At 47.3% G+C, this 27,287-nt stretch overlaps 1 protein-coding gene across 4 annotated transcripts in view; it reads right to left on the reverse strand.

The window, feature by feature from the left end:
* Positions 1-25,114, reverse strand: part of XPNPEP1 (X-prolyl aminopeptidase 1) — a 29,720-nt gene extending 4,606 nt beyond the window's left edge. The window contains exons 1-16 of one of the 4 annotated variants that reach the window (XM_068688489.1): positions 24,988-25,114; positions 22,375-22,505; positions 16,957-17,020; positions 15,407-15,511; positions 15,000-15,092; positions 13,944-14,087; positions 13,472-13,567; positions 11,146-11,227; positions 9,991-10,201; positions 6,400-6,489; positions 5,236-5,286; positions 4,073-4,131; positions 3,322-3,399; positions 2,711-2,782; positions 905-965; positions 11-80 (exon numbers count right to left, since the gene is read on the reverse strand). In XM_068688489.1, coding sequence (XP_068544590.1) covers positions 11-80; positions 905-965; positions 2,711-2,782; positions 3,322-3,399; positions 4,073-4,131; positions 5,236-5,286; positions 6,400-6,489; positions 9,991-10,201; positions 11,146-11,227; positions 13,472-13,567; positions 13,944-14,087; positions 15,000-15,092; positions 15,407-15,511; positions 16,957-17,020; positions 22,375-22,491 — 1,393 coding nt within the window. In that variant the 5' untranslated portion in view covers positions 22,492-22,505; positions 24,988-25,114. The other 3 variants (XM_068688492.1, XM_068688488.1, XM_068688490.1) reach the window with 3 other exon arrangements.
* Positions 25,115-27,287: the final 2,173 nt, after the last annotated feature.

Raw genomic sequence — 27,287 nt, forward strand, 5'->3', positions numbered from 1 at the left:
ACCAACCTACCTTTGGTTCCATTCGGGAAGATGGCTGCACTCACAGCTATGTGTCCCTTCAGGACATAGGTGAAGCATTCCTGCCAAAGAAACACGTACCATAAATAAGCAGGGAGAGACAAAACATCATCCTTCCCAGGAACAGAAGAGACTGCATCTTGTAGCAAACTGCAGAGGATCTAGAAAGACCTACTCATGCTTTCCTGTGACAGGCAACGCCAAAGCAAAGCAGAGCAGAAAGTTTAAATTGCTCTGAAGATCATTCTCAGTTAATATGCAGAACGTGTCACAATCTCAGGCTGCAGGTTTAGCAGCAGGATTCATCTGACCTACATGACTCATTTTCTTTGTGGCTATAGTTTTACTTCCTAAGCACGCCCTACAGCATATTTTCATCACTGAGCAAACTATAATGATGAAATGAGTGTTAATTAAAGAAACAATTTAAAATAAACAAAATTACATCGCTGAATTTCCAACATGGACCTTCTCAGAGCAGTCAGACTGGATTTTAACACAGTACACTAGACACAAACCACTACTGCAGCCCTGCATTGGATACTGAGCTTTATGCTAAATGAAACTCCTACAACTCCCATGTTGGGCAGCCAGTAATGGGCATCCACAGCCCACTGATTTTATTATCTCTCAGAGAAGACATGTCATTTAGTAGATAAGAGGTGTGCATTTTATGATAAAGAAGTGTCATTCTCTAAATTATTGATGTTTGATGAAAACCTGTGGTCTGACAGTCTCCTTTTCAAATCAGCAAACTGCTATCACTTTTATTAGTAAAGAAATGATACCCAATAGATCCCTCTGACTATGTATCAATAAGGCACATCGCTATATTTAAGCATCTCTAATAAGGGTCAGACTGAAAAACACTGAGATGCCAGCTTACCTTTTCATAGGCTGATGGTGTGCCAAAATGCATTGTCCTGGTCACATCTGTTGTACCATCTCTTCCAGAAGCAAAGAAAGATACAGCAAGGGATGTGGGGGGAAGAAAGATCAAAGTGAAAACGCACAGAAAACTCAATCAGACTGCAGAAAAGCAGACTAATCATTGGGTAAAGTTATCCACTGTGCTACACAAAACTGATGCTATAGAAGTTCCCAATCTCAAAAATTCCTGAACACACACACATCCCTCATGTAACAATAACAATTTACAATTCAAAATGTTATCTTTCATCCATAAGGATCCCAAAGCTCTTTTCAAATTATAATCTAGACTGCTCATAAACATCAAGTTAATTTGAGGTTCAGCAGCTGGTACCTGCCCATTGAGAACAGGACAGAGAAGGCCAAATTTATTCTATCTGTATGAAAGATGACTCATTAGCAGCTTAAAAATATATATTTATGCACAAATTACAGCTACCAGCTGAGGAGAAGCAAGTGCAAGTAGGTTTTGTGTCCTTTTCATCCTCAGGATGCTTTGTGCTACAAATTATCTATCATTTGGATATGGGTTAGTCTGAGACATCAGAAAACGGCTCGAAGTTCTTTATGCAAATATTATTTTGAGCCTGTTGTGAAAAACACAAAGGGTCTTGAAATAATAGGTTTCCTCTGAAGCACTCACTGCTGTGCCAGCACTCTTCCCCAGCACACACTGGTCATGGCCACAAAAGAACTTCCCAGCAGTGACAAGCTGAGCATCCCTGTGACAATGCTACTGTAAGTGCCATTGAGGTCCAGCTTGCATGTTATTCAAACGGCTGCTTTTCACAGAGGCACTAAGGAAATCATTAATTAGGCCATTGGGGGGGGGAGGAAGGGAGAGGGATCTCATTGTAAAAATCTTATCAAAAGATGTCTACATGGTTCATTTTCAAGGCTCTTCCTGACTGACAAAATAAAAAGGCTTAGCTCCAAAGACAAAGCTCATCTCAAAGGAGCAGCCAGGCCTATCTTGCATCTCTCTGAACAAACTACTTCTCATCTATTTGCACTGGTTAAAAACACCCCTTCTTTCATTTTCCAGGGGGTCAGAGCTACACAATAAACAGCTGCAGAGACTGAGGCTGCTGCCAAAAAAAAAAAAAGCAGAGAGTGAGTCAGCCATGATGCCTTCCCAAAAACACAAGTGAGACCAAGTGGCTACTGGGATATGAAACCCTGCCCCTGAGTCTCTTTCTGGAAAGAGAAAGAATCCCACAAGGCAATGCTGTCCCACTCCTTTGCTCCATCTTGTCCTGACTTCAGCCAAATTATTACCTTCTGCCCACATCCTTACTCAGCTTTGTAGGCAGCCTTAGGCTGAACTGGGAAGCCAGGCCTGCTGCCTATTCCCTGCAACTCTAACGTAAATATGCCAGTGAGCAGAGCTGCAACAGACAGAAATGCGTGCCACCAGCTGAAGCATATCCACCATCACACTGTCAATGGGATTCTAGGGAACAGCACTTTTGGATCTCATCCCCTGCCCCAGGCCAGGCCAGTCATCAGCCCTAGTCTGCTGCCTGGAGCCTAGCTCGGCGCCTTCTGACAGGGATCAGTCACACAGTGACTGTGGGGTTATGAGTATAGCCAAGAACATCAATCTCCTCCCATAGGGATACAACAAGCAGGCTTTCTGTGAAATGGCACTGCAGTCAAAACCACGCTGTGCCACATTTGCCAGAGCAACTACGAGCTGACCCAGCAGGGAGGTCACTAGGAGCAGAAAATGTAGCGGTTCGGCCCCATCCATCCCACTCACTTGTATTGTGCTCCCGAGTCCAGGAGGTAGATCTCGTTCACAGACAGCGTCCTGTTGGTCTCAGGAACTGGCCTGTTAGGTTAAAGACAAATGTTTTTGTTCCACCGCTTTAAGGTCTCCAGCCCACATCTGCAGTCCAGAAGCCATATCAAGTGCAAGCTTGGATGCGTCAGCTCTGATTTGTGGCAGTGATAGAAATCCAACACATGCTCAAGCAGGGTTCATACTGAGGAATGTATTTTCTACAGTACATGGCACTAAAGTACAAAGAATAGCTTTGTTGCTTCCAGGAAAACCCTCAGCATCTGTTCCTGGACACACTGCAGAAAAGCTTGCACTTCATATTTGTCCTTCCCAGACTTCTACCCCCAAATAGCCCTTTTCTATGGCCCCTGGGCAGTTCAGCATCATAATACGTGCGTGCTGCCAGCGGGAAGAGATCTTTGTTTAGTATGTGTAGGAGCTCTGGTGGAATAAAGCAAGATGGCAATCAACAACAACTGCATCTCCCTGGAGTGAGATCATGCTCTGCTGTGATTCCACAAAAAGCTAGACAACTCATTCCAACCAAGCTTGCTGAAGGATGAAAGAAGCAGCCACGTTTCTCTTACTTGTAGTGAATGATGGCTCCATTTGGACCTGTGCTTGATATAGTAGCAAAACTCAATTCAACAAAGTCTTTCTGTTGGCTGAAAGAAAAGATTGTGATCAGTACAGCACAAGCAAGAAGAGCACACCAGGTACACGGTGTGCCCCATCCTCAATTTCACTTCATCTTAGCCTTCCCCTTAGCCTTGAAAGCCACCTGGGCAAGGAACACTTGGATAGAAGAATTGTACAGATCCAAATCCTGTTGAGCCAACCGTGGGAAAGCCTGCTTTCCACCTCCACCCTTTTCTTATGAAAAAGTTCACCACCCAGACCACCCCAAAAAGAGATGTCCTGAACTATTTGTTACTTATTGACTTATAGACATTTCTGGAGGTCCTGTTACATACAGACTGGACTATCTCCCAATACAAACGGTGCTCATTCTCCACCAGAAGAGGAAATTTAACTCCTCCATGAACTCCTCTGTGGTAAGAAAGCAACCACCTCATATATAAGGGTCCTAACCTGCAACATTCCTCTTTGTTGTCTTAGGAGGAAAGTCGGACCCAGTGGGCTGGGACTTGTACCTCCCCCAAGAGACACAATTCTTCCCCAACTCTTTCAGATGTTCAAATAAATGCTGGAGTTATGGTTTGTCCTCAGGTAAAATATATCTGTGAGTGAGCAGGACTTCTACAGAATAAAATAAATACAAAGGATAAAAACACCACCAAGAAAACACCCTCACGGGGGGTGGGGTTAGCATTTTACCTGCGAAACTCCTCTGCTTTGTCTGCAGCAGTTATTTCTGTCACTGTTCCCTTCGGAACCTAGCGGACAAAGATGCAGGTTGAATTAGTACACCAACTAGCAAAGAGAATGCTATATCCCTGAACAATCCCTCTGAGCATTATGAAACCCAGTCTTGAAGTGGCCTGTTTCCAGGTTTTCTGTCCTCATTCCTTCAGTAATGAGGAACACAAACCCAACAGTATTGTGCAGGGCGTGCAAGAAGCAGGAAGCAAGAGCTGGTCAGAGCAGGATTGCTGAACCTCGCCTAGGGAACAGCTGGTGCAGTATCTACTTTGCTGAGATATGCACAGAGTAATATCTCACAACGCAACATCTCCTCACATACACATTACAGTAAGTGTAAGCAGTTCTCTCCACTTCAACAGCCCATGCTGTTAGCAGAAATTTTATGCCTTTAATCTAGAGACAGAAGCAGTTGAAGGAAAAAACAAAGCATGGATGTTCCATTTTATTTTAGGCGTTTAGTAAATCAAAACCTGCAACCCAGGGGGACTGAATCAGCTGGTCCTGGACTGGACAGGAAAAGAGAGAGTCTCATAACCCCTGAGGCAAGTTTCTTGAGTTACCCAGACATGTAAAAAGGCACCTTTTGGAAGTCAAAGCATTTCCATAGGTGAATTCAATGGACTTAGACATGCAGTAGCACACAAGCAGCACAGCTTAGTAAGTGACTGTGCAACACCTGACATTCTGCACCTTCACTATGTACTTCTAAACCAGAGCCAACATGAGTAATTTCACTTTATCCCAGTTTTACTGTACATGGGCATGACCAGACCTCTTCATTCATAAACACCAAGCCTGTTCATTCTGCCAGAAAAATATTTTTTTACTTTATGATTTGCACTAACAAATCAGCACAAGACAGTATTAACACTACGTTAAGTCTGTTCACGTCATTCCTCACCTGCTCTGGCTTTGGCCTGTGTAAAATAAATGGGAATGCATTTTCAAAAAAGTCTTTGGCCTTGGATGGAAGTATCATTGAACACACACAAAAAAAGAGAAAACTCATGTATTTCCTCATTTATATCAAAGGGGCTATCAGGAATATTAAGAAGTTCATGCTAACGACGAGTTTTACTTAATAAAATTTCCAACTTAAAAAACTAATATCCTACCTCCTTCTCCAGCCAGTTAAAGAGCTCACACAGGGCAACAGCATCTTTAACCTATGTTAAAATAGGCAAGAAAAAGGAATTGTGAAGAAGAAAATAAGTTTCAGTACAAACACTGTTTTTGATGCAAAGCAATTCAACCTGCAAGTTTCAGAAATACAAACTAAGCGGTAACCTGGTGTGTTCAGCGTCTGCATCCTACAATTACTGCAAGCATCGGAAATGTACCACGACAATTAAATAAGCATTAATACAGGTTTTCTGCTGTGACATATCTTACTCTGAAGAATTACTGAGTATTCAGTAAACACTAGCTATATCCCACACATGATTTTCAGGTCTCTTTTACACACAAGATCTTGCATTTCAGCTCATGGGAGGTAGCCACGCAACACATTTGGCCATGAACATGGAAACAGGATCTTCTCTGCACAGTACAAATATTTTTACTTCCTTTTAACTGACAGGGTAATAAAGCATTGAAGTAGGAAGTAGCAGATCCCAAGAAACTAGCAGCAAATAAGGGACAAGCCCGGAACTGCCAGTGCTGCTTCAACTAGCACATTTCTCCTGTTGTAAAACCTGTTCCTTGGAACTTAACAGGAAATAAACAACAGAAAATTTCAGCCCTACCATGAACCTGTTTCACAGGCAACTTCTTTGCTTGAAAATGTGAAACATCCTGGGAAATCAGACTCATTTCCACAGTGTCGTGATGAAGACATGAAAATGGAGTGCTTTGAGGACACAAGCTGCTTTTGAGTATCTTGGCCTGTGTCTTCCACCATGTGTTGAAGAATTTCTCTATGTTCTTTAAGCCGTGTTTATTCAAGAGATAATAATTTTAAGATTCCAGTGAGAGCAGCAACAGAATTTGCAAAGGGGACAGAAGATCCTTTTGAGGGTTCGTATTCTAAATAGCACTTCTCAAGCCTACGTGGTCTTCCAACAGAGCAAGGTTGGATCCTCACATGATTAGAATGTTGTTCTTCACTCCAAGGGAACGCTAAACAAGCAAAAGGCTGCTTCAACAGCAGCAGTCATCCAACAGGAAACATTTTTAACCTAATGTCCAAATTAATATTTGCTTTTTAAACCACAATGCTAAAACAAAAAGGAAAATTCAATTTATTAAATGTGCAAGGAGGCTCTCAAGGCTTCACTTACGTGTGCTCTTCTCATGCCTTCTGTTTCCGACGCGTTCTTCACAGCTTTTGCAATGCAGATGGGGGTATATGGGGTGAGGTATTGGTAAGCCTGCAGCAGAAGGACAGGGATTACTTGTGGATTAGTCAAACTACGTAATCCTACAGGTTTAATAACTCAGCCTGGCCACAATTCATACTTTGGCAGTCTCCCTCAACCTTCAGCACTGTGAGATGCTGGTTGCCAGTAGTCAGATAAGTGTACTGGGAAATAAAAAGGAGAAACAGTCCCTGACTGCAGGAAGAACAGCCGTCAAGGAAACCCAGGGAACTGAAGGGTCAACAGTATGTCACAAAGCAGGGTCAAGACTGAATATTCTAAATATCGTATCAATATCTGAGCTAGGGGACTCCTGCTGGTTCTGTTCACTAAAGGCTCAGAGACAGCTAATGAGAACACCAATTCCGGGGACTCAGGCAGAACTCAAGCTGTGCAAACAGACCTAAAAAGTCACCTTGACTTGTTACCTGACTGCTAATCTCAGGCAGCAGCGAGCAAAGGGTATCCAGCCCAGGTACCAAGCACTGGAATTGAACCTGGAGGACTCCTTAAGGGTCTGGCTCCTCCAGCACCGAGCACCACCACCTTTAATGATCAGTGCTGACGAATACTTCAACAGCCCAAGAAACATGAAAATAAACAGTTTTACATGCTGTCCAATTCTGAAAGGAGCTTACATCAGCAGTTTGAGACAAAGCTTTCCCATGCATTAAGAACTGGGAAGGAATCAGTTACCACTGTGCTTTCCCTAAATATCAGCTGTCCTTATAAGCTAGCAGGAACACTTGGCTGGTTCTCAGCACATCCTCAGAAATTCACAGAGGTGACTTGTCCAAGCTGCATGACAGGATAGAAGGAACAAGAACAAGATCTTTTGCCCCCCAGTTCTCTGCTCTATCCATTATATACTGGGAGATGAGACGAGCAGCTACATAAGTAGGTAGACGATCACTATCTTCCTGTTCTCAGCACACCAGCACAGAGAGAAGCATGACTCAAACTTGTGGGAAAGGACTGCTGGACCCTCAGCAAAGACAGATTTCACACAAATCCTACAGGCTTATGGTCTCCAAATTCTTAACAACAACAACAAGAGGATTTCATTACTTTAAGCAGAAACTAAAGCACAGAAGAAGCCACAGGAAAGTTCCCTCGGAGCCAGGACAAAACTTTTTAACAGTCAGACTGTATTAGATCGGCTTGTCTTTTACAGACACTGTCAGGTTCTATTACTCTCCTGTGAAAAGCATATTTACATGCAGTTGTAGGCAAATCTATAAAGGGTTTGCAGATCTGTGTTTAATAACAAACTGGAGTTTTGCCAATGTCAATATTTGTCTTTGATGGAGACAGGCAGTAGATGGACTTCCAGGACTGGCATTCTTCAAACACCCCAGGCCAGTTGTTCAGCTGATGTGAAGCGGTACAGAGATATTGAAAAACACCCAGCATGAAAACTGGGAAACCTGTGGCTCTGCCAGGGACTTTTTAAATGGTCTTCAATCAAGAAATTTCAGTTGTTGCCCTTCTGCCTTCTACTGCACAGAGCTCCTTGAGGCAGGGACTCTCCCTGTGCATGTAGCACTGTAATGACTCAGTATTAGACCAAACTTCCATTGCTAAAGGCGAAATATCATCACTACAACTCATTAAATTCCTTTATCTAGGCCAGACCTACTATACTTGTCCATAGGGACGTTTACTTGCCCTGCATAAAGCAGCCACAGCCACTTACCCAAACCAGGGTCAGTCATTGACTCCAACTACAGAACAACCAGGGGGTTGCTGCTCTGAAGGCAGAAGAGGAACAACCTTACCCTGGATACGCCACTGACTCTATGCCTCCTGTTACACTGATCAGAAGTCAGTGGGCAGAACGTCAGCATTTTGCATTCAGGTGCCATTTGCAAGTGGATTGATGGTGGCAGAACATTTAACCCTAAGCAGGGGCAAAAGAGTGCCTGTCTTGCTCATGCATGTGCCTTGTGGTGTTTTTGTTTGTTTTAATTTTTACTTTTTTTTTCTTTTACTAAAATAAAGATAAACTACACGCTTCCCCCAAGTCAGTGCAAAAGCACCAAGAGCCACATACCATTTTAAAGGGATGTGCTGGTAGTAACAAAACTTGCCAGACTGTTTTGGTTTTATCATCTGTCCTGACGTACTAAGCACAATGAAGGTACCAAATTATGGATGGCTCCTGCTATCCATTAGAGAGTTTAAAGAGAGTTTAAAGTTGGAGAAGTTTACCCAGAGATTTTTGTTCTGGCTGTATGGATCCCTGCTCCGGGAATTTTGTCTTTTGGGAGACACAAAGCTGAGTCCACTCTTAAAATTCGTGTATACAAAAAAGGCTTTCAGGCCCCATGAGTTAGCTGTTGCCGCATGCAGGGCCGTATCACACACGCACCTGCAGCACATCCAGGCCATACATGAAACAAGAAAACTGCCTGATGGAGGCCGAAAGCTGGTGGTAGACGAATAACAGGCTTGCAGCCAAGAATTTTTTTACAATTTAGTTCTTCCTTCAGTGACCCCTTAATCTCAGCCCTGTGATTTGGAGGTAGCAAGCCTGGACTGTTAAGGAACTCAGCACAAACAGACCGTGTTCAGTGTGTCTGGTCTTCGAAAGCAACATCTGGAAAACATCCACTGGAAAACAGCTGGTTCCCTGCCATACTGCTGTGCTGTGTGTTCACTCTCAGCATCTTTTGTGTACTAGGTGTCTCTGCAAACTGCATGATGTTCCAGAGAGAATGTGATCTCTGCTAAACAAGAGATGTACACAAGATACATGGAAGCTGCCTTATCTGTCTGTAGTTGATGCTGTGTCCTTCTCTGAGTATCTCCTTTCATGGCTACCACAGTATCAGGTGCAAAGCGGGGCTCCCAGTCATGTTCAAGTACAAGGGTACAAAACAGCACATAGATCTGTGCAAAAATCGTTCTGATGCTACAACTATCCCTCGGCAGATGCAATCACTGCCTGGACAACCAGTGCCTGCAAGTTACTCGTCTCCTCACAAGGTTCCCTGCTGCAACAACCATCTCCCTGTTCCTCCGGTCTTCAGTGAGGCATCATACATTGCCTCATATCCTCAAGGCACTGCAATAAAAGAGGAACCATCTTCAGACGCTCAGATCAAGCCTAGTGCCCCCTTCCTGAAAGTCCAGCCCAACTTCCCTGCTTAATTTCTGAGAGTATTTCCAGCTCTAACTGCTGGGCTGTGCAAAGCTGGTGCTCCAGTCATGGGCATGGTGACCCGAGCTCACCCTGCTCCCTCTCTCCCTCCCCTCTCTCACTATACTTGCCTTATCTTAAGCTGACAATTCTTTGGGTAAATCAGCTTAGTGACTTGGAAGGGCAGCTCCATCGAGAGCAACCCCAGGATTAAACAATGCCTCGATACCTCAGTACGGCTGGATCCCTTCCGCTCCAGCTCGTGGCATGCTTTGTGGAAGGGAAGCTGAGGCAGCTGCCCTCATTAACACCATTTCTGACCACGCTGAACAAAGAGAAGAAAAGCCTTTTTCCTTGCCAGAGCCACAAACCTTGGGAACAGCCTCAGTCAGAGCGTAACTGGCTTTGTCACTGAGCCATACTTTCTCCTTGGGTGAGAGGCTTGCACCAACAGCCTGCAGCTCCGTCAGGATGGATCCGTAGGGCATCACCTGGATCTTAAACTCTGGCTCCAGGGTGGAGTCAAGCTGTAAGTGCTCCCTCACGGCTGGGTCCGTCATCCGGTCACCATCAATAAAGAGCCTGAGAAAGAAATAGAACAGAGCAGTTTGGATAGGACCCAGTCCTACATTCGTTGGAGTAAGGTACAGAAGGAGAAGCCACGCTGTTCTGGTGTTCAGGGAGAAAGGAGTTTGTCAATTACACTTTATACTTTGCTCTATACTGTTTTATCCACCAGCCTTCACACAGCTTAAATCCCACTTTGAAATTATGAGGTACCATCCTGCTGAGAAGGAAGGAGTTGATGGTGTTTTTGTTTGCACGACACCTTCACAATGGCTGCAATCCAGTCACTGTGCTTCAAGCAAGAGAGAGTACCAGAAGCACACCATGGCCATTCCCTCATTTTTAAGAATAACGTCTTGAAAAGGAAAATACACTGTCAAGTACCACATTGCCCTCTCTTGCACTGATTGAGAAAGTTCAGCTCACCCTTCATATGCAACTTGTACTCACTCAGCCAGGTTTTACCCCAGACGCATCTAACCAGCAGCTTGGAGATGCCTCTAAGACTCTTGTGCTTGCTGAAGCTCATTTTATGCAGCGGCAGCAGGAAAGTAGCCTTCTGTCCTAAATCAGCCCTGAAACTTTACTGCATGGTCCCTGAAGTTTTGAGGTTAACTCATCAATGACTCATTAGAGGGAGGTTTTCTGATGCCCAGGTCAGCACTGGCTCTTACCCACATCTCACCCCGGGCTCCAACAGCCCTTCATGTTATCTCAGGGGTCAGTTGTCCTGCCCAGTGCAACCCAGCAAGTCAGCTGAGGTGCTGAGGAGCACAGCAGAGCTCTTGGCTGCCTCTCTAGCTCAGGGGAGGAAAGCAATTAATGGCAGAGGCAAATGTGCTCAGAAGAGACATTAAAGCATCTGAGCGTTAAGTGTTTTTAAAAGACAAATGCTTTGCTGGGTCAGATCTCCCACAGGAAAATGCATCTTTGGGGACAGAAGAGGGGAATATAAGCACCTGATTGTGTTCATTCCTATGACGGCGTACGCAAAAAACACAGGATTGTACTCAACATCAGAGCCTCGGAGGTTGAAAAGCCCTGGAAAATAAGAACGCCAAGAATCACAGTCCTGGTTCATCTTCTGTAACATTAAATAAAACTAAAAATAATCTCAGCAAAATACAGTCAAGCAATGAGTCGTCAGGGGTGCAGGCCACGGGTCCAGCTCCCACCCAGCTGTTCCACATCCTGCTGCCTTTCTGGCAATCCTAATTTTTGCCAGGAGATGGCACCAGAACCGCAGCTTAAACACTGCCATCGAGCAAGGAAATTAGGGTTTAACTTCTAAAGGACAGCTGGCTTGGTAGAAAGCAGGTACAGGCAAAAAAGATTTGGACATAATAAAAAATGGTCTTTGCTCTTTCTAGTCTGTGCAGTACAATAAAAGCAAACTTCTCAGCAACCAGAAGAGTTCAAAGTTACAAGAGGATACATCATTTAATTACAAACTTTTTTTTTTTTTAATAATTGAGGGAGAAGGGAAACAATAAGCAAGACCAAAATGCTCCTTTTTTGGCCTCTCCTTTGTGTGCCTCCAACACCTCAGATTCAAGCTGCACAGTCTTAATTCCCCTTTCCCCCCCCCCCAAAGATTTAATTCCTCACAACTCCAGGCAAAGTCAAGAGTGGAAGTAAATGTTCAGCATCTCCAAACTCATGATTTTAGGGTCAAATAAAAACCCCAGGATATCCAATTAGCTGAAATTAGTTACTCAAGGCAGTAACGCCAGCCAGCAGGACAGCTGGAAAAAGAACCAGCATGTCCTAAATCACAACCAAGACTGCATTCATCGAACTGTGCAAATTCTGCCACGAAAGTCAAACTAGAGTTTGATTCTCCCCAGGGGAGGAATAGGTCACTTGAAAGCAGGAAAGAGCCACAAAGAACTCTTTACTGCATGGGTACAAACCTCCTCGCTCAGACGATTCCCAATGCAGTAAGGAGGTCTCCTTTGTGGCCCTCTCCTCCTGTCCCCAGAAACTCGTCTGAAGTTTAATACAGGAAATTGAATTAAATAGAATTAAAGCGACCTTCCCATTCCTCCCCCGGTTTAGGATAGGAAATCAGCCAGGTACCTGGCAAAAAGTTTCTCTCATGACCTCCTCTGGTCTGTCTTTAAACCCTTGATTCATAACCTAGCTTGGCTTTGCTGAAGACATTTAATTTGAAACCACCTCAGGGCACCAATTTATCATTAATTTAATTGGAGATGCGCCTGAAAAGGTGAGACAATCTCTGCTCACACAGGCCTCCCCAGGGAGGAGTCATATTCACCGCTCCCTGAAGTATTTCTTTCATGAAGCAAACCCTGTGCTCAGTGCCCCAGATCCAGGAGAGCCCACAGGCCTCCACAAGCTGGCTTCTCCCGGCGCCAAAGACTCTGTGCCTGCAGTGCTGGAGCTAGGAGCATGCCATTTTCCTTTCTGCTTTGTCAGATCAGACATGAGGTACATGCATTAAGCAGCACACACCCCGCCAGCGCTACGTTCCCACTGCACCAGTCTGTGGGCTGGGATGCACAAAGGATATACAAAACTAGCAGGAGTCCCAGAGGAACCACTGCTGTTTCTGGCTGTGCTCCCTTTTTACACACTGGGCTGGCAGCCAGGGTGTGCAGACCTAGTTACCCCGGGGCCCCAAGCAAGGGGGAGACCCTCTAACAGGACCCTTGGACCCTGGGTTGAAAGAATCTGGGAACAACAGCTGAGCCCTGACATGTTTGTTTTAATCAAAGCACTCGCCAAACAGTGGAGAGGTAAAGACTGACATAAAACCTTGTGACAATTCGGAGGATGACTGAACGCCACACACCCCACCCTTGCCTTATGTACACAAAGCCACATGCTGCACTGCTTTGGTTATAGCTCATCCTCTGCAGCAGATAACAGCCTCCATCTTCACACAGGGTGAAGCAGCATCAGGATACTTTAGAACCAGAAGATCTCACGGCTCATTTTTACCCCTCTGGAAACCACCTCAAGCTTTATATATAACTTCCCTTTACCTTCTCCTGCACTGTTTTAAAAAGGTGGTTATTTGCTGCCTTTCCTAGGCCAGAAGTGTATCCAGGAGCTGTGCTGGTGTAAAAAGACAATGTGCAGAAATGCAGGCTGGCTGTTTGTGATCTGGTTTCTCAACTGCAGCTGATACAAGTTAATCGACATCTAACAAACACGGTGGCTGTCGTGAGTGCCTCTCACCCTGGCAGGGTTCTTCCTTTTGAAAGCAGGGAGGATGTTTATTTTTTAGGACGAACTGAAAAGGGAAATGCAAAGACTTACATGCTACTTCATCCAAGGCCGTTACCACAAACCACAGGACTTTCCTCTCAGCCATTTTTGAACGGAGGGCTACAATTTTGTCTCTCCAGCTGACCCCTGCAAAACACAATACGAAAGGCTACAGTCACCAGCTTTACTGGGGATGATGGTGGAAACACAAATTAACTGGATTTTGGAGGTACTCAAAGCACTGTTTCGTTTGTGGTCCTCAGTCCCGCCCAGTAACCGACACAAACCTTCCCAGACAAGCTGCTCTCTCCAGACATCCATGAATTTGTTTCTAAACTATCCAGCCTCTAGCAAAGTTACGTCAAGTTTCAAGAACAAAAGAGGTCGTTAGCTGAGGTCTGACCAACTTCTCAACCTAGTCACAGCGGATCACATTGGGCTCCAGTGGTGTTTTTCTCACTGTCTTGTAAGGGAGATAGGGCAGTATAAACAGTCCCTGTCTACTGGGTGTAAAACTTCTCACCTGTGTAATTCAAATCCAGCGTGATGAGAGGCTTGCAGGGGCGCTGAGGACAGTCTGTCCAGATTGTATCGATCAGGTTTTCTTTGATAGGTACAAGATCGTGGCCAGCACTTCTCAAGACTTTGGACATCCTCTTCCATTGGTCTAACACAAGGAAGAGTCAAGAGCGATAGTTTCAAAGAACACATACTGACTGAACAACAGTCCCATTCACTGGGGGGAGAAATGGAATTCTGAGTCTCCTCCTTTCTTTACAGCCTCTCCTTCCCATAAAAAAAAAAAAAAAAGCAAAAGCTATTGCAAACTTAATTCGACAAACACAGCCACAGCAGGGCAGCAGCAGATACAGAACCTTGTGGCCCAGGAGCCTCAAGCTTCTGCTGGGAGACAGAAGTCACAGGAAGAAGCCACCCCAGAGACCACCATAAGGATGTCCTCTACCCCATATGGATCATGCCAGATCTAAGCTAAACAAGAGATGGGGACTCATGGGACTGCCATGAGTCTTATCTTTTGCTCACATGCATCAAAGGAAAGGTCTCCCCTTGCCACCAAGGACCTTTGGATTGGGCCCCACGTTCTGAAGGATGAGTAGATGAATACTCGTTCACCTCTCCAGAAGTGTGCTTCCTACAGAGACAGCCACAGAGACGCTGAGACCTCCACACAGAAAGGGTGTGAGTTTTGCCTAGGTGTTCTGGCTCATATGCTGGCCAAAGCATTCAGCAACTCTGGGCTGAAGTGCCTTTTGTCTGTGCTGTGGCTTGTCAAAGGAGGTGGACTGTGACTCTACTTTTCACACAAGGTCACTGCAAGTCCAGAGTAGTTGCCACCTCTTGCATTTTGGAGTCAATAAGCTGCTGTGAAGCTCTCACGACACATGCCTAAAACCGCAATCCAACCTGTTTTGCATAATGGTTTAACTCCCCACCACTCTATCTGGACCAAAGTACAGCAACATTTAGCTGCACATCATCAGACAACAGCTTAGCCAGGGAAGCAAAGAAACAAAAACTAGCTGCCCAGCCCAGAGTTAGAAAATAAAGTAAAACCAACCAGCTGGAATAATGAAAGGGTCCACTCCCACCTTCGAGCCTTCTGGGAGGACACTCACCAGCCAATCCTCCTGAGTTGGTGTATCTTTCAGACCTCCATGGATTAAAAAAGTAAATAAAATATAGTAAGAAAAGGTTCATGGAAGCAGTCATACCAAAACATTACTACACTTCCCAAAATACCAAGTCCAAGCTGATGCATCAGACATCATCTACTACTGCATGTCCAGACCCACGGGAAAGAAGAGCCACAGGATCCCTGGGCCCTAAAGCAGGAGTAGCAATGTACCTGATACGTCCCTAAACTCCTGCATGATGGGGTATCCCTACTGCCCAAGCTGTACCATGGGCAAAGCAGCTTGTGCTTGTTTGTTTTTCAGAGGAGCAGTAGCCCAGCCTCCTGCCTACCCATTTTCATGAGAGTCCAGTTGTTATCCATTTGATTTGCTGCTTGCAGGAAGTAACGCCCGTCTGTCCACATGGCTGCGTGCTGTTCCGTTATGATGGCAGTACCTAGGCAGGAGGGCAGAAAGATGTGCTTATTTAGAGGTTACTTAGAGTCGGTCTCCACCTGATTGTTGTCACACTACCACATACTGTGCATCCCCAGGCTTCTTACAGGGAGGAAGCCTGAGCTCAGGCCACCCACAAGAAGCAGGTGTTACTAGGCTGGCCTAAGTGAGGATCACTCTCTGTTGCGTCCCCTTTCCTAAATGTTACAGCTGCAGCAGAGATGGCTGAGCAGGAACTATGAGCATAAACCTCTGCTGACTGCAGGATCTGTCCTGTTCTGCTGACCCCAGATGGAGGGATGTAAACAGATAGTTAAGACAGTGACATTTCAGCAAGGTACCCTCACTGCCTTGCCCATTCAAAAAAAAAATAACAGAAAAATAACCAGAAAAGTCTTTTGAGTCTCTGCATCTTGACTATACTCTCCCTCACCTACTACATTCAGGAACTGAAGTCCAGATTAACAGAGCTTCCAAAAGGGAATTGTTTTCTACCAAACTCCTCCATACACGCACACAAAACCCCTTTTAAGCTGCTTCAACCTGAAAAGATGGAAAGCAAAAGTGCATTCCATCAGGAAACACAAGGTGAGTGAACCCTGAATGAAACTTTACTGATTAACCAAATGCTAGGCTGAGAACACAGACCTTCCAGGTACGTAATGAGGGTCCAAAATAGACAGGAAGATTAAGAAAAAGCAACGTGGAAGGCATGACACCAATACAGGATTCAAATTATCCGTTAGCATCAGGCTGCAGCCCTGAGTTTACCACCTTCCACGCGGGGGTCCCAGAGTAGTTCACAGGAACTGATGAATGGACCCTCCAAACACATATGTAGCAGGATTTATTAAACCAATTTACAACTGAGGGGAAAAAAAAAGACCTAAGTAGACTAAAGTGACTTTCCAACAATCACACAGCAGAGATACATTGCTTAGGGCACAGCTAGCGTAAAAAATAGGTCTCTTGACACAGAGCTATCCTACAGCCAAGAAAACATCCTGTCTCAGCAAGATAAGCAAACTTTTCCACAGAGTTCAGTTTCCAAATGCTGTGATTCTGGCCCTGGCTCTCCCTAAACAGAAGGGCTAGCTGAAGTCCACCTCTACTATTTACCCAAACAGGCGTTGTAAAATTCTATTCTGGCTCCACATCAAAAGAAACGAGCGTAGGTTACAAGAACCACATTAAAGAGTTAACAGGATTTTACTTTATGGACGGTTCATTCACAGGTCAAACATGTTCTGAAAAGTTGTTATTGCGCTGATATTACATAATTCCAGTGGGCAGCCAAGACAGAATTCTGCAGAGTCTGGGATGGGAAGAGAACAGTCCAAACAAGCTGGATAGTTGTTTTCCATCCTGCCTCCATGCCATGAATGAGAACATTTTTTTACGGGGGAGTTCTGGATGTTAGCAAGAACCCAAGTTCTGGAAAATTACCTGCAGAGCCATCAAATCCAGAGATGAACGCCCGCCTGCAGTCACAGGGTGCAATGTACTCGCTCTGGAAAACAAAAGAGGCAGCAATTATTTATAGCAGCAGGCGAAAAAAAGTCAGCTGATGACAAATACTTTGATAAGCTGCTTCTCCTAAAGGATGCCATGGAGAGAGAGAAATGAGTTAAACAAGCCTCGGCTCTCCTTCCCCGGAACATTTAATCATCTGTGATTATACTGTATTTACATCCAACTGGTTTGGGAGTTCTTTTAGTGTTTTATTTTCAAGCTGCAACACTTTGCTCTCACAACTGTCTGTAAACACTGAAGTGCTTCAGAGTTTGCAGATGTTTATTTCACACTCAGTCTCCCCTTTAGGCAACAAACAAACGCCGTCTTTGAAGCTGCTATGTGAAAGGAAGAGAAATCAGAAGTGCCCCTTGATCTTGGAGACCAGAGTAACCAGTGCATAAAATCTGCAAAATTCACCATCTCCAGTGAAGTCTCCACACTGAGATTCATGAGGATTCCTTGAAGACTTTGTCTTCCACAATGACATTGAAGACAAGTATTGAGATGGTAAAACTGCAAAATCTTTAAGCCTTTATGAACTTTCATAAGGTGCTGATCCTCTCACTTCTTCCTTGCCTACTCAAACCCCAACTTCAACAGAAACTATGGTTTTTCCATTGAGTGAGTGAATCAAAAACTACTCATCTGTCCTTGTCCCAAACCTATCATAACCTATTAGTGGGCGCTTCTGTCAGCAACACTACAGAGCCTGAGAAGGCACGGATACCTGACAGTCACGGGGCTGCCAAAATTAAAAGAATAACCATACCTGGAAATGGCCCACACATCATTCTTTTATCAGATCCCATTCTGGCAAGTTCAAAGCTCGGAAGTGCTGAGCAGGCCTGTTCGTAACTAGCACAACTCAGCAGAACAGTGTAATCCAGGCTGACAGCAGCAACGCTCAAATGGCAAACCCCCCTGAGATCTGTACCTTAGAAATGGTCTGAAACCAAAGAGGGTTCCTGTGCCCATAAAGCTTCTCTCCCCCCAGCTGTGATGTGGCAAGAGAAACGCTTTGGGAAATAAGCTGAGAAACCACAGCCTGATTCTCAGGTGGCTTCAGTTCCTGCTGTGATAGGTACTGCATTTCCCTCTCTCTGGTCACGTCTATTTTTAAATCACTTGCTCATCAGAAAATCCTCCCTTCAAATCTGCTCTTCTTCACTGTTCTCCTGAAGGGACAGGGTTCGAAGGGACAGAAACAAGCAAGCAGCACAAATTGCAGCGGCTCCCTGTTACCCAGGACCAACACAGTTCATTTCTGCTTCTAACCATTCCACGGTCAAAAACCCTCCAGAAAAAGCTATGTCTTCCCCTCCCCTGAGAGGTCCTGGGCAGCAGCTACCAACCATTTCCCACTGACCTGATGAAACCAAGCCTTGGAAGAGCAAAACCCATGGCCCAAAAGAAGATCTGGCTGAATAAGTTTTTGATCTTGATTGCCAGGGAAGATCCCCGGGATTGCTCCCAAGAACTCCTCTACTTTATCTACCCACTAATCGGCAGAAACAGTGCCACGAGCCCCCTGCAGAAGAACAACAGAAGCATCAGCAGGCAGAGAAGACTTCTGGGGAGCATCCATCCCCCACAGGTGCCTACCTCACAGCAGCAGGACCAAGCACGAAGGCAGAGCAGAGCAGCACAGGGCTGGAGAAGGATCCTTCATTTCAAGACTTCCCACCAACTACCCGCCCTGATGACCACTACAGCTCCCCCTCCCCTCCACTTTCTCAACTCACAGCTGGGGCACCACATCCGAGGGTCCAGTGCCTGAAGGAGATGCTGGAAACTTCCCACTGTGGATTGCATCACTGACTGTGATAACACAGCAGAAGAACATTACAGGCTGGTTTGCTGCTTGTGCAGGCAATTTCACATTCATGTGAACGAGTCAAGGCTGAGCTAGCTGCAATAACAGCCCAGAACATCATTAACAGCCCAGAACAGTGAAACGGATCAGTGTAATTTAAAAAAAAAAGATTAAACTTTTTTTTTTTTTAAACCTTGTAGACTATCGATTTTAGATCTGGTAAAAGCTGAGCTAAGCTAACAAAGACCTTGACTGAATGGGAAATACCTCGTGCTGTCCCATTCACAGACAAATCCAAAGAATGCTTTAAGTGCTCCCAATGAGGCAGATGGGCTTTAAAAGGGTCTGTGAGGGACCTGGAGGGGAAGAGGGTTCATTCATCTGTCAGCCTGAATTCCTGCACTCCCACCTGTTCTGTTCCATGCAGCAACCCCCGCTGTGCAGAGACGAGCCCGTACTTTGCACAAGCTAAAATTACAAGGGGAACACCTGTGTACGCCACACAAAGCGCAGGCCACAGCACAGTCAGAGCAAGGTATTTCCCTGGGGCCTGCCTCGCAGCTCCGATGGCCTTCAACCTGCCCCTTTCTCAGGCTCTTCGTGGCTGCTCTCCACACCTGTCAGTCCCAGGCATGCAGATAAAACTGGGGGCTGCATCACAGAAACCCTCAACCAGCCAAGAAGACCCCAGAAAATCAGTGGTGTTCATCAGTAGTTGCATGACTGAGTTCTTAACATCTTAAAACTTATTTTGCCCAGGGCATTCGAATGTCAACCAAGAGCAGCAAGGAGAAGAGCAGCTCGCTGCCCGCAGAGCTACCGCACCGATGCCGCTGAAGAACAAACACCGCTGTGTGCTTGGAGGGAGGTCAACATTCGCTGCCAAAAACCTAACCACAGAGTAAGATCCGGAACAGGTCAGCACAACCTGTGCACAAGCCATCTCCTCTCTTGCTTTTATAGCTCTGCTGATTCCTCAGCTCACAACGCGTGTGCCAGAGGAGGCAGCCCCAAGCAGAAGATGACATCTCCGCCAACCCAAACACAGGGCCCTGAGCTGGGCAGGTCCTGCCTTCGTGTGGAAGATCGGCCAGATCTGACCAAATTTGTTTGCACTGAGCCAAGAGCTGAGGTGGAAGCCAGCCCCAGCAAAGCTGTGACTCAAACCCAAGTTCCAATACAAATATCATTCCCTCCCACTACGGGGAAGGCGCCTCCGATCTCTGGATAACCCCACGTGGGCAGACTCCACATTCACTGTGAACTGGATGACAACATAAAAATGGATCCTGCGCTTCCCACTGCAACACCCCAAAAGCTGAGACAAGCATTTGTCACGCAGACACAAAGGGATTGGGTGCCTCAGTCCCAAACGGCTGGCATTTCATCCTTTCATGTTCCTTTGGTAACTCAAGCCACGGACATGCCCAGGACTCCTAAAAGGCAGCAGGGCTCCTTGTATGGACTTCGGCCCACTTCTGGCTGGGGCTGCTCTCCTTTCTCACCACCCTTTGGACCAGCCAGGTCCCCAGGGAAACAGTTTCTTCTGACTTCTTATCACCAGCATCAAAACATTCAAAAATCAAAGCAGCTGACACTCAGGGCTGGCTACAAACGCCACAGATGCAAGGTATTAAAAGCCTTGATAAGCCAGAGTCAGAGCCAGCTGCGTGAGAGCAGCTCTTCAAGTCTTTCACCTCCTGACACAACTAAGCATGGAAAGCAGAGGACAGAACTGGTAGGAAGACTCCAGGCAGTATTATAACCTAAGCCTTTTGGCCTTGACAGAAAAAAAAAAAAAAAAAAAAAAACAATTTTCAAAGCACCAGAGCCCAGAGCTCAAATCTTCCCAGTGATGTTACCAAGAAAAGTCAGGCAGAAGTTGCAGCATCAGGGCCTGATAGCACAGGTTCAGCTCGGGGGTTTCTTTGCAACCAAAAAGGCCGTGTTTCCCCCACTCTAACACCAGGGTCAACACTACAGGAGGGAAAACCCTCCTTGTTGATCAGTTCTCTGGCATGGATCCCACGACAGCCACTTGGGCATCACTGACCCACGGCCTTCTGAGTCACAGAGGGAGCTGCCTGAGAGCAAACTGACTGCAGGCCTGTCAAGTTCCTATCTGCACACAGGAAGCAAAGCCTCGCTTGGAATGTAGGAAAGCTGCAAAGCTCAGCTCATCACAAGTCACCTGGCTCAGTGAGGCTGTTCTGGGCTCAACGGGTTTCCACCTATGCCTAAAACTGCAGCAATTCCCAAACCTCATGGACAAAATCCTGCGCTAGCTAGTCAGGAAGCACCAAAATCAGCAGCTTTTGGTAATCCTTTCCATTTAGATGGATTCTCTCCACAAAGAAACCTGACCAACTTGCCTGGCAGGAAATAGCAACATGGGGTTCTCTGCTTAACTGCACTCTGTCAAGGAAAAGAGAGCACCAGAAAAACCCAGAAGTCCGGAGGGTCACATTCTTCAATTCACATGACAGCATTTAACATCTAGTGAAATGAAACCGGAGTTATATATGGACAGGGGCAGCTCGAGGCAGGAATGCAGCAGACAATGGCAGCTGCAGAAAACGCCTTCCCCCTACCTGCCCAAGTTTGGATCTCCAAAAGAGGAAACATGATGCTGCACATCGCTCCCAGGGCACAGACAAGCCCAGACCCAACGCGCCCCGGTGCCAAGTCGAGGGCAAAGGTTCCGATTCAGTTGCATTTTGCTCTCTTGCACCCTGGGGTAAAAGAGCTTTGGGCGTGAGCCAGGAAAGCTTCAGGTCTTTTGTTTCCTGAAAATGGCTGAGGAGGGAAAACGCCTTAGCAGCTCTGAGGCCTCCCAACAGAGCAAGCAGAAGAGCAAACTAGCCAAGGAACAGACTGGAAAGGAAAAAAGGCAGGTCAGAAATTTAAAATCAAAGTCACGGACTGCAGAAGCAGCACACAACAGAGCTGCCACTATGAGTTACACCCCTCAGCCCAGCCGCTCCTGTTTTTAGTGCCCACAACTGGCTGATGCAGAGCAGCCTCCGAAGGGACAGGTCACTGTGGCATCCTCCTTCCCCACCTCTCCAAAGCCCCTCTGCATCTAGGAGCTTTAGCACAAGGCAGCAAATTCCAGCAAGAACTGGATCTAGCACAGGGAAAGCCCTGCAGCCACCAGGCTTAAGAGCACATTTCAGTTGGGAGGCGCTAATGGAGAAACTAAAGCCCATATAATGCCTTTTCCTCCCCCCGTAAATCCATCCTTTCCAACAGCCAGGATGGGGACAGCAAGTGCTCTGGCAAGCTCCCTTTTCTCCCTGGAAACAATCTGATGAGACGTTGCTGGTGGAACATCCACACTGATTTGTTGCAAGAACATAAAAACCTTCGTCTCCTGAACAGCCTCCAGAAACTTTTTCCAGCATGATGTTTCTCAGGTTACTCAGGCTTTTATGCTAGAATCATTAAAGTGAGTGGATGAGGGATGATTTCAGTTATCCCTGGCTTGTAGTTTTTATTGGGAAGTATAATTGTTCCCGTAATCCATCTATCCATACCTGGTGGGCATCTCCAGAGGGCACTATGTAGGCTTGGACAGGTTCCTGGACATACTTGGGACTCTTCATCACCTGCCGCAGCTGTTTCAGCAGCTCTGTTGTAATTTTTGGACTCATCTTCCCACCTGCAACTGGAACAAAGCACAAAAACTTCAGAGGTCCTCCAGCCAACCCTGGCCTCTCACACACAGCTGGAGGCTGCCACCACTGGAAACTCCCTTTGAGGACAATTGTACCAGTGTCACCTTCTGCTGTGTTGTCATTTCACTTAAGAAGAAAAAGGACCATAAAATCCAACCTGTTCTGTGCTGTTCAGGCCCTTTATTACCTGGTAAAGGACGGGCACGCCAAGTGGAGACACACACAAGCTGAACACACACACACACCATCGCTTCTTGGCACCTGGAAGCAAAGCAGCTCAGACATGCCCAACAGCCTGAGGAACCCCATGACAGCCAACAACGGTCTTGGCACATAACACTGAAGGTTCCAAGTCCCCGCAGATCAGTCACGCACACAGAAACAAACTGTCTTTTCAGTCTGGAGGCAGAAATATTGTGGCTAATGCTCTGCATGAACACACAGTGCAGGGAGAGCAAGCTGTGCATTTTGGAGACTCAGACCAGTTAAAGCAATTTTTAGAAGTTCCACTACAGCCCAGGATTTCGTACTGAATTGGGGACCAGATTAACTCAGACAAAAGAATTCTATTCCCACAGACATACACAAGGATTTCAGGGGGTGTACTCACCTCTGGGCTGCACGTCAGCTCACGCAGCAAGAACTGACTGTAACAGGAGGCACAGCCCGTCGAGCTCTCACAGGTGACTGCCAGGGGACAAGGGTGGCTTAAAGGAACCTTCCCTAAAGACCTTTGGCAAACACTCTGCTGATCTCAGCTGGGGTAAAGGAGGCAGGAGTGGGGCACAGCACAGGTGGAGAGGAAAACAAGGGCACAGGCCAAGTACACTCCCTTGCCCTGGTTCTGCAATGGATGCACCTCAAGTATTGCAATACACAGCAGCCTCTCAACCCGCTTCCCAAAAAACATCAGCAGCTGGAGCCCTGTGCAGGGACACAGAAGGCCACGTTGCTGGGAAGCCAGAGTGAAGGTTGATGTGCCTCACTCTGCAGCTCAATGCAGAGGTTGTGTAAGCAGTGCGGGAGGCCTGGCCTGAAAGCCTGTGAGAAATCAAGTGATGCCTTCAGAGTTTCTCTCTGTCTTTTCTTCACTTACCTCTCCAAACTGTGCCCATAATCCCCCCTTCCCAGTCCTCTACCTACTCCTTTCACACTTCCAGGTACAGACTGGGATGCTGTAACCTCAGTGCCATCACTCCCAGCACAGGGCGGGCAGGCTGTGCTGCCCAAACACCACACTGTGCAGTATTTTATTCTGACCAGTTCATTTCACAGCTCATTGCACAGCTATGTCCACAAACACAGAATAGATGGCAGAAGCAAACAGCAGGCAAGTCTCAAACATTTTTTTTTTACCTATACGTGCTCTTATTCTAACTACACCTCAGTAACTACCAGAGGCCCCAAGAAACATTACAGTCTTGGGCCAAAAGACAGCAAAGCACAGCCCTGTGGTGCTTGTCATCTAAACGGGGAGGCAGAAAGACTGCCTCCATTTCATAGGAACGCAGTGTGATCTGACAAGGCCATGCAGCAACACTGTGACTGAGCCAAGAACTGCACTAAGACCCGCTGCTTTCAGGTGGGAGACTCTCTGCCCGAGACCATCACTCATACTCCTCGCCACAAGAAGCTCAGAGCACACCAGATTCACATGTGACAAGCTGCTTACTGGTACGCTGCGTTTTAAAACCCAGCTCACAAGAAGCACAGGATGCTCAAAAGGCACCACACACACCACCACCAAACTGACAGCCTGACCCAGCGCCTTCACTGGGATTAGATTACAACCCAGATTTATTTGTAGGACAAATTTCATATTTTTTCCACAGCGAGTACAAACGACGCTGAACTTCATTATACCGTGATTGTTTCTGTCAGTCCTTTATAACGAGCTGCTGATTTATTTACAGAGAGAAAAAACACAGAAGAGGGAGAACAACATTGCGACCAGCCAGTAGATTCACTTGTTTATTTTAAATAACCTCACGAGGCCACAGCTTCCTTTCTCAACCTGTGCTTCGCCTCCAGGAGCCTGACAGCCTCATTCCAACAGGCAGGAACGCCGAGGCTTCCCTTTTAATTAACCCCCTTGCTGACGAGGCCGGGATCTCTCAGCAAGCGAGCGGTGCGGTGCCGCTGTCCTCACCTCTCAGCTCAGCCGGGCTCTTTCCTGCCAGCCCTTTCCGTGCTCACAGCCCGGCGGCGCTCAGGCCGCGGCTATAACGCGGTATCGCCCAGCACCACGGCCCCACCGCTGCCTCAGGCCCCGCTTCCCAGCCCCGCCGCCCCCCGGCTCCCGGGGCCGCCGCTCACCCAGCGCCGTCTCCCACACCGCCCGGCACGGCCCGGCCCCGGCAGCCGGCGGGGGACCGGGGCCCAGGGGCCGGGGCCACCTGGAGCCGCCGCCGCCGCCGCCTCCCCCAGCCCCTGAGGCCCGGCCGCGGCCGCGCAGCCCCCGCCCGCCCTCACCTGCCGCCCGGGCCCGCCGCTGATGACGTCGCGGGCGACGTCACGGGGGCGCGGGGCGGAGTGTTCGCCTCACGGCGAGTGACGTCACGGCGCGTGACGTCAGCGGGCCGCCTCGCTCGCTGCCCTCAGCCTCTCCCCCCCTTGTCCCAGTGTCCCCCCCCCCCCCTTCTGCCTCCCCGCCATGGTCCCAGCGCGGGGCCGGGCCCTGAGGAGGCCCCCTGGAGGTTAAAATAAAAGAAATGAGGAAATTCACACAGAAATGTTAAAATACGTGACACGCAGGAATGTTAAAATACACGAAACCACCGCTTCCAGAGCCTCAGTGCTTGGCGTTGCTGACCAAAACGCCGCCCACCTCCCTCTTCCCTCTGTTCTTGCTCTTCCCAGCTGAGGGCTCGGCTCCGTGAGCTGCCCCCGGTGCCGCAGGGCCGTGTGGTGGCAGCTTCAGTTCCCAACCATGGCTTCCAGCAGTACTGGGCTGGCTGAATGTTAACGCTCACTGATTGCCTTCCCCGAGCAGAGCAGGCTGAGGGGAGGCCTCGTGGCGGCCTGCAGCTCCCTCACAGGGAGCGGAGGGGCAGGCGCTGAGCTCTGCTCTCTGGGGACAGCGATAGGACCCAAGGGGACAGCATGGAGCTGGGACAGGGGAGGGTCAGGCTGGGGGTTAGGGACAGGTTCTACACCCAGAGGGTGGCTGGGCACTGGGACAGGCTCCCCAGGGCAGTGGGCATGGCCCTGTGCCCGTCAGAGGTCAAGAAGCGTTTGGACACGCTCTCAGACACAGGGTCTGATTTTGGGGTGGTTCTGTGTGAAGCCAGGGGTTGGACTTGGTGACCCTTGTGGGTCCCTCCCAACTCAGGTACTCTGTGATTCTGTGATGGGTATTCTCGTAGGAACCTCATTCCATAAAATGACCATCTTGTAAAAACAGATGTGTAGGGGCCCAGAAGTACTTCACAGACATCTCGTTACACTGCAGCAGGCAGCACCAAGGCTGTTCTACAGGTGGAGAACAAAAAAAAAAAAAAAAATCTGAAAAAAAAAAACACCCACAAGGCAGAAATGAGACCTAAACCCTTGAGTTCCCATTGCCAGGGCCTCTACTTCTCCCAGCAGACCTGTAGGGCCGCCAGGCTCCATGGTTCGTGCCCCTGCTTTCCCCATCCTGGAGAAGATGTCCAGAGATCTCCTCTTCGCCCATGCAAGCAGGGAAAAACCCTGGACGTTCATCATCCCAGTGCCACCAGTGGCCTGACCCCACAGCACCAGTGTCCAGCCTGTGAATGAGCACTGGGGGGCTCCAGGGTGCGCTGGGGACTGGTGCTGAGGAGCAGCCCTGGGGGATGTGGGTGGATCCCAGGCTGAAGGAGCCAACAGAGGACTGCGGCTAAAGGCTTTGCCCAGGTGTGCACGGGAGGCAGCACTATTTATTTCGTTTGAATAATACATGTCCTGTAAGTTAAATAAGAGAAAGTGGAATGAGCTTTCCAGTTAAGCCCAAGTGTTTGATGCTTATTTCCTGGGCATTTGGGGTCTCTGGGAAGCTTCTAATGAACGTGCCAATGTAGATAATGTAAAATACTTTAATAATTCATTTATCAGGCAGTGCTGTGTATGATATGAAATCTGAAATGATTAAAGGGATGAAACTGTCCTTTCTAAGCAGCTGTTTGATCTCAGCTAAAATGGTGCAAGTTCTGTCGCAAAGGTGTTTTATCAAAGTGGTTCAAAATACCTTGCTTTTTATTAAATTGTTCTAAAAGGGCTATTTTTTATGTTCTTACAATGCTATATTCCATCAGATTACAAAAGAGAGGGGAGAGGGAAGACGGCCTAGCAAGTAGCAACCAAAATTGCCTGAGACCAACCTCGCCATATGACAGAGCCATTAACTCTGTTGTAATCTTGATCCATATCAAGAGATCAAGGCTGGGAAATAAGCCATAAAAGAACTCCCATTACCTTATCATCCCTCCCATACCCATGATACCTTTATTATAGCTGCAGCTTTCATTTCTTTCACCTTCTCCTGTTGGGCACAGCTGAAACTGTGACTCCTGTTTTGCAATCTAGTCTTTTGAGATGACCCTTGGCCCCGAGGGAGCCCAGAGCTTTATAATGGCACCGTTGGCTGTTGGTGGGACCAGGGAGGTGGAGGTGGCCCCAGGTAGCTCTCTGCAGACTGCTGGTCCCATGCAGGGTGCTGTGGAGAGGCAGCAATAGGAAAGGGGGATTTGTTGCATGAGGCTGAACACCTGCAGCGGGGGAACAGTTCAGTTCACACCACAAGCTGGCTTTCA

Source organism: Anas acuta, chromosome 7 (assembly GCF_963932015.1).
Source record: "Anas acuta chromosome 7, bAnaAcu1.1, whole genome shotgun sequence".
Classification (NCBI taxonomy): Eukaryota; Metazoa; Chordata; class Aves; order Anseriformes; family Anatidae; genus Anas; species Anas acuta.